Source organism: Lontra canadensis, unplaced genomic scaffold (genome assembly GCF_010015895.1).
Source record: "Lontra canadensis isolate GAN:19392208 unplaced genomic scaffold, GSC_riverotter_1.0 scaffold118, whole genome shotgun sequence".
Classification (NCBI taxonomy): domain Eukaryota; kingdom Metazoa; phylum Chordata; class Mammalia; order Carnivora; family Mustelidae; genus Lontra; species Lontra canadensis.
The window spans coordinates 871,168-879,180 of NW_022631112.1; the positions used below are offsets into that span (position 1 = coordinate 871,168).

General features: G+C 38.5%; 1 protein-coding gene across 3 annotated transcripts in view; it reads left to right on the plus strand.

The window, feature by feature from the left end:
• PRRG4 (proline rich and Gla domain 4) overlaps positions 1-6,326 on the plus strand; it is a 15,734-nt gene extending 9,408 nt beyond the window's left edge. For all 3 annotated transcript variants that reach the window (XM_032841037.1, XM_032841035.1, XM_032841036.1), the window contains exon 6: positions 4,550-6,326. In XM_032841037.1, the coding sequence (XP_032696928.1) occupies positions 4,550-4,784 (235 nt within the window). In that variant the 3' untranslated portion in view covers positions 4,785-6,326. The remainder of the gene's footprint in view (positions 1-4,549) is intronic.
• Positions 6,327-8,013: the final 1,687 nt, after the last annotated feature.

Below are 8,013 nucleotides of genomic sequence, written 5' to 3' on the forward strand. Positions count from 1 at the left end.
CCTGGGTGGCTCAGTGGGTTAAAGCCTCTGCCTTTGGCTCAGGTCATGATCCCAGGGTCCTAGGATCGAGTCCCACATCGGGCTCTCTGCTCAGCAGGGAGCCAGCCTACCCCTCTCTCTCTGCCTGCCTCTCTGCCTGCTTGTGATCTCTGTCTGTCAAATAAATAAATAAAATCTCTAAAAATAAATAAATAAACTCCAGACCTTATTCAGACTTCACCAGTTTTGCCATACCTGTCGTCCTTCTGCTCCAGGACCCAGTTAAGATACCGCATTGCATTTAGTTGTCATTGTCTCTCCAGTCCCCTCTGGTCTGTGACCATCGTTTCATTGCCTAATTTAACAATTTCCTATACAACAAAATGATGCTATTCCTAGATCCTTCAAAAGAATACAAGAGGATTCACAAGTGTCAGGTTGATTTTTTAATATTTCCTTCTTAAGGAGGAAGTAGAAATGTGTCCCCACATTATTTCCAGAGGTAAGAAGTCCCATCATTTACTCTAAGTAGCAGGGTTAGCAGATCTAGCCATGTGGCAATCCAAATAGAAACAGTGTAACTAGCTTTTAAATTCCAACTATTTTTATTGAGACTTTAAATTAAATAAAAAGGAATAAAATAAAATGGTTGCCACATGAAGATAATAGCCCATTAATAAAGCTTGATAAAAATTCATAAAAGCCATAATTGTTTGGACAACAGAACCTCAACATCCTCATTAAAATAAAAAGTTATTCTCTATCATCTCTATTATCTTCTCAGTAAGTGTAGATGAGTAAGTGTAAAAATAACCTTATTCCAAAAAAAAGTGCCTGGTGCTAAACAGCCTATTTGAAATTGATGCCTACATATCCCTAGTTATACTTTAAATTCTGAGAAAAGCTTGTGATTGTGACCAGGTGATGAAAGGGTTATAGAGACAGTGGTGATGGTGGCACAACATTGTGAATTTAATTAATATTACTGAGTCACACATTTAAAAATGGTTAAAATGTTATATGCACTTTACCACTATAAAATTTTTTTCTTTATGGTAAGGTAAGACTTTGGGGCAGTGGACGTGGAATTAGGATTCATCTATTAGAGGATAAAACTAAAACCATGCGGCACCTGGCTGGCTCATCAGTAGATTATGTGACTCTTGCTCTCGGGGTTGTGAGTTCAAACCCCACACTGTGTATAAAGATTACTTTAAAAACAAAAACAAAAATGGAAGCCACGAGAATAAGCAAGTTCTCTGAGCGTGATGAAAGTAAAGATGGAAAAGGACAGAGCCTTAAGGGGTACCCATAGCAAAAGTGCAGAAAGAAGACATGCCAGAAAGAAGACAGAGGACAGGGGCAACATAATTGTAATTCTCGTCCCAAACTGAAATTCCTGAACAGTTCCATGAGGCATTAATATGACCTGTAGGCATGGACAAAGGAGTTCATCAGAGACCTCTGTAAATCCTATAAAAATCTGAGAAATGAGAGAAAGTAAAGATGAACTTGCTTAATTGTTCCTAAGCCACCATCTTTTAAGCTGAGAGACTTTTACTAACTTCTCTTATCTAACACGTAGGAAATGAGTAAGGCTTTTCCATTTTCTAGGACCTTTGAAATTTTATTCAGTGTGGCTTTCTCTACAAGTGGGGGAGGAAGTCCTGGAAACCCTCAGACTCATGAAGATCAGGCAAAATTTGTCTTCCAAGACTCTTCTTGCCTTTTACATTTCTTTTCCTCCCCATTCATAAGTCTCACCAAAAAAGTTCATGTATAGCCTCATGCTTAATAACTGGGCTCAAGGTCTGTGATAGCACAGCCATCATTCAGTGTCCTCATGCCTAGTATTTTCTTCTCTCTTCTCTGTGCTTTGCTTCCTTTTTCTACTTTTCTGCACCACTACATCTTCTTACCATAGGCCTTTTATCTCTGAAACGTAGCTTCTTTTCTGCTGTAGGTTAGAAGCAGAATTCAAAAGTACAGGGAGCAAAGTAGTACCACTATTACGTATGTTTTCTGTGTATGTTATTGTAAAATTTAAAAACCCTGAATATCTCTTATTTTGTTTTGAGACTTTATTTATTTATTTTAGGGGGAGGGTAAAAGGAGAGGGAGAGAGAGAATCTTAACCAGACTCCATGCTAAGTGCAGAGCCTGATGCAGGGGTTGATCTCATGACCCTGAGATCATGACCTGAGTCCAAACCAAGAGTGGGACACTTAACTGACTGAGCCACCCAGGCACCCCTAAATATCTCTTATGTTAAAAGCAAGATTAGTTATTAGTTATACTTAATGTTGGTACAGCATAATGCTATACAAATCACAGATCATTTTTACATCTATTGTCTCAATGTGATCCTCAGAGCAATCTTTGATTTTAGGGGATATTAAACACTAGGTTTATAAGACATTCTCTTATTTTGGGATTAACTTTTAACACTTACTAATACTTTTCATCTATTATCCCAAGTTCTTCCAGCAGAGTTTTTTGTTCTCTTTTTGTATTTTGCAAGTCTGGAGGTGGGGGAAGGGTGAGGAAATATTTGAGAAAGAAAAGAGTAAAAAATAAGATCATTGTCAGAAAAGTTTGTCTCATTCCTCTGTCAAAACACGCCAAGAAATGGAAAACAAGATCTTTTAATTTCTTTGTTCCTATATGTTATGGAAGGAAATGGGCATACTATGACGTTTGTTTATTTGAGTTGTTCTTAGTGCATACTTTCTGATATCAATCATTTAAGATGTGTGTAAGAAATCACCATGTAGATTATTTAACAACTTTGATGTAATTATGGTATTGTTTCTATATCTTACACTTGGAAGTTGACATGGAAGAATTTATTGGTTCAACTACAACATTTGTCTCTCCTGTTCCATATAAGCAAATAAATAGAACTTTTTGTCGTAAGTTAATGAATGTGGCAATCTGTTCCAGATTCTGACAGAGGAGGAATTGTGTTGACCCCTCTAAGTAAACTTTTGAGGGATGCTCTCAGTCACCCCCCAACTATTGAAGGGCTGACTATTCAGTTCCTAGATTTACACAGATCTTCTTCATTTCTCTCTCTGCAGTCATCCTCTCTTCCTTTTTTCCAGTTTCATACCTCATGATTACCTCCAAGAGAGAGGTGCAAATGGACCTTAGGTGTTTTAAGATGCAAATGGACTGCCTTAGTTTGGGTAATTTACAGTATTTTGAGTCTGCTTAACTGTCTCTTGTCAGGAAGAATATTGTAAATATTAATGAGAAGTTGGGGATTACCTATGAATTTTAATTATCTTAATTAGCCATATTCTAGGAACTTAATCTATGCATAAGTGCTTCACAGACAGCCATCTTTACAGTCTAAACAGATCGATTTACTAATGTATAAGTTATGATTCATAATTCAATAGTGAGAAAGGAAAACACAGGCTCAAAACACTAGACCCCTTATTGCATTTCAATTTTCATTGGCTAATGTAGCTGACAGAGTTTTGTGAAAACAGTGAGACTTGAATTAGGCCTTTTTTTTTTTTTTTTTTTAATTATTGGCCTTGGATCAGTGGAGTGGGGAAAAGACAATAATCTGAGAAAGAAAGGACAGAGACAGGACAGAGAATTCATTGCATATATAGAGGAGTGTAAAGAGGGAAACTTGCAAGAGCAGAGAGCTGTGAAAAATAAGGTGAGACCAGAATGAGGGAGATTTTAAAAAGGAGGCATGGGAGTTAAACTTGACTCAGTGGAGAGTAGGCTGCAGGTTAGGCTTTTGCAGAGAAGAGGGACACAAGAGAAGTGCTGTTTAGGAGGGACGGACCAGGCATCAGGACTGCCGAGGAGAGAGAGAGGCATCCCCTGTCGTGATTATCTCTGCGACATCAGTCTCCTTGGCTTGGAGTAATGCTGCCTTTCAACAAAAAAAGGATTCAGTTTCACACCATTATTTTGAGAAAGTTCTCATTTAGGAGTGGGAGGAAAAGGGAATTAGCATGTTTTGAGTCCTTGTTACAGTGTTCCAGGCACTGCTTAGATGCTTTTCGTACAATATTTTTCTGAATCCACACAAAACAACTCTGTTGAGGTAGCTATCATTGTCCCCATTTTACTTCAAGGGAGACAGATAACTTGCCTTTGGTCACAAAACTATGAAATGAAATACACTTTCATATCCATGTCTGACTCCAAAGCTCTCAATCTTTCCCCTATACCAAGACTCTTTCAGAGGTAATGGGTAAAATAAAACTGTTGTTATATTAATAAATTGGGTTCAGGGGCACCTGGGTGGCTCAGTTGGTTAAGCATCTGCCTTCGGCTCAGGTCACAATCCCAGGGATCTACGATGGAGCCCCGAGTCGAGCTCCCTGCTCTGCTGGGAGTCTGCTTCTCCCTCTCCCTCTGCCCTGCTGGTGCGATCTCTCTCTCTCTCTCTCTCTCTCAGATAAATAAAAACTTTTAAAAAATAAGTAAATAAAACAAATAAATTGGTTCAACTTTTATCAAAATAGTTGGGTTTTCTAAAATGGCCATTTTAATTTAAAAATGCTGCCTTTCTGGACCTAAATGCTGTCTCTCTGTTTAGTTCTTCAGCCGCCTACGTAAGAACGGGCAGGCACACTCCCTCCATCATTTTCAGAAGACCCGAGGAGGCTGCCTTGACTCTGTCATCCCCCGCAATGGAGGACACAGGATTACCTTCTTATGAACAGGCAGTGGCACTGACCAGAAAACACAGTGTTTCCCCGCCACCACCATATCCTGGGCCAACAAGAGGGTTTCAAGTATTTAAAAAGTCTATGTCACTCCCATCTCACTAAGCCCACCATGGTAGTGTAGGAGATTCCTGTTATTTGAATGGTTCGTTTTCCCTGGACCAAAGAGACATGAAGAGACTTCAGCCCTTAATGACAAACTGCAAGGAGCAAAGGAAGAATAAAGCACCTGTGTAGAATGCCACAGCAGTTCTGTTGGCATCTCGGACCTGAACTTGATCATTATCAGCTCGATAAGAATCTTATCATTACCAGTTTGATAAGAAACTCGGACTCCATCTCCTTGCAGTAAAGAAGAGAGCACTTTTTTTGTTTATTTTCATGATTCAGAAAGTGTGTTATGGATGTCATTGCTAGAACTCGTGAACTATCTTTTGTACAGATAAAGGTTGTAGATTTCTTGTGTTGACTATAAAAAAAAAAGAATTTCTGATCATTAGATTACCTGAAGCCAGAATATTGTACCCACTCTTTATTAGGATTTCTTTTTGGTTGGAAATACATCATAAAACCAGACACTTCGATACAAACTGGTGGCCTCCATATAATCACTTCGTTTTGCATTTTAAATTATTGCATAGCATTCACCATTTTGTGTAGGTTTCAGTTGTTAACAGTTGCTGCCAGTCATGTTTTTTTATGGGAGTGCATTAAAAAGTCACTTGCTAGGGAGTTAGTTCTTCAGAGGGTACAGAGTTACAATGCCAAGGATTTGCAAAGGTTGTTATACTATCAAATCTATAGGCTTCAAATCTAGGAGTCACTAGAACTTGATAAAACTGCCCATGCTACTGACGGGTATGCACGTCCATTTTCATGGCTAAATTATCTGTATATAACTACATATAATTATTTATCTTGAAAATGTGTTGAAGTTAATAAATAATAGTTCAAGAACCTAGAAAAATTAATTTACTCATCTGCTATTAAAATAATACTGACTAAAGTTTCTAGTAACCCCTTGCACCTCTTAATGTCTGGACCTAAAACCCCGTAAGTAATCATTTCAACCTAAACTGTCTCTTCTAATTGTATATATGACCAGTCTTCCTTAAGAATGTAGTAGAATATAAGCTATAAACTTCTGGAGTGAGTGTGTTTGCACACATTTATGTGAGTGGGTGTGGATGTAGATGTGAATTGTTTTCTCTTTGCAGGAACTCAAATATATACTATACTCCTGAGAAATAAAATGGAATATTCTGTTCTTGTTGTTTTGCTAGACATTGCATTTTCCTATTATTTAAGACCATTTTTAAAATTGTATTTGTTTTATAATTTTTACAGAAGTGAGACTAAAACCCACATGTATTTGGTAATTCCTTCCAATTAAATGTTTAGAAAGTATAAATTGTTACAATGTATATATGAGTGTTCATGTCTCTCTTTTAAGACATCATGATCTTAAGGCAGATATAAGCAAGACCTTAATCCTTACAGACTGCCAAACACTTTATCCTTCTAGATTTTGGGGTCTCTTCAGTTGCATATCACAAAGAAATCATCTAGCAACATTTAGATATAATTAGGAAAAGTGGTCTTTTTATTTTTTTAAAGCTATTTAAACATGGAGCTTGAATTCAAAACCCTGAGATCATGAGTCACGTGTTCCACTGGCTGAGCCAGCCAGGTGCCCCAGGAAAAGTGGTCTTTTTATTTTATTTTTTTTTAATTTATTTTTAAGGATTTTATTTATTTGACACACAGAGAGAGAGATCACAAGTAGGAAGAGAGACAGGCAGAGAGAGAGGAGGAAGCAGGCTCCCTGCTGAGCAGAGAGCCCGATTTGGGGCTCGATCCCAGGACCCTGGGACTGTGACCTGAGCCGAAGGCAGAGGCTTTAACCCACTGAGCCACCCAGGTGCCCCAAAAGTAGTCTTTTTAAAGCCACCTACATTACCTATAAAAATTTTACCACTGTGGGACATATGGCTGGCTCTGTTGATGGAGCATACAGCTCTTGATCTTGAGGTCATGAGTTCAAGCCCAACTTTGGGTTTTTTTTTTTGGTTTTTTTTTTTAATTTACCATTAGTTATACCTTGACTTTACCTAAGGATTATTTTCTCATGTAACTTTGCACTCAGCCCTTATTTTAATTCTCTTTAAAAGGTCAGAGGCAGGGGTGCCTGGGTGGCTCAGGTAGTTAAGCATCTACGTTTGGCTCAGGTCATGATCCCAGGTCCTGGGATGAAGCTCCACTTCAGGCTCCCTGCTCAGTGGAGATCCTGATTCTTCCTCTCCCTCTACCCCCAACCCCCACCCTGACTCATGCTCTCTCTCTGGCTCTGTTCTCTCTTTCAAGTAAATAAATAAAATCTTAAAAAAAAAATTGGTCAGAGACAAACTCTACTTTCCTCACTTTGTAGCAATCAGACTGAGACATAGAAGGATAACTTGCCCTAAATCTTACATGTTGGTGAGAGCTAGGTTTAGAAGGAACAAGCACACTTTTCCAGGCCCATCTCAGAATTTTTTCCAGGCCCATCTCAGAATTATGCTATCTCAAATGATGAAGAACAGGGTTCTTGTTACTTAATTCTAGGTCTGTATGAGAAATTTATGACTGTCATACATATGTAAATGTATTGAGGTTCATCATATATGTATATGTATTCTCATACACATGTATTTCTTAGGATGAGTAGAAATATAGACAAGGGCACCTGACTGGCTCAGTTGGAGGAGTATGTGGCTCTTGAACTCATGGTTATAAGTTCAAGCCCCACATTGGATGTACAGGTTACTTAAGTAAATAAACTTAAAAAAAAAAAAGGAAAAAAAGAAAAAAAAAAGACAGGATGTGTCAGGGCATCTGAGTGGCTCAGTCGGTTAAAAATTTTTCTCTTAATAACCATTATGATGGGGAAGAACTATGTAGAGTGTTGAAACTGTTCCCTCAGGGCACCTGGGTGGCTCAGTCCGTGGGGTGTCTGCCTTTAGCTCAGGTCATGGTCTCAGGGTCCTGGGACTGAGCCCCGCATCAGGTTCCCTGCTCAGCGGGGAGCCTGCTTCTCCCTCTCCCCCTACTGCTCCTTCTGCATGTGACCTCTTGCTCTGTCAAATAAATAAATGAATTCTTTTTAAAAAAAAAAAAAGACAGGATGTATCTTATTGAATCATAATTTGAAATATTCCTTGAACTTGTTTACTACCACTGACTCAGAAGAGCCTAATTGTAAAGCTAACTTTAGAACCTATGACAACCCCTTTCTCCCAGCAGTAGTCTAGATTTGTTATAGGCCATCGCTTAGTGTAGAACTGTTGCTCTAACT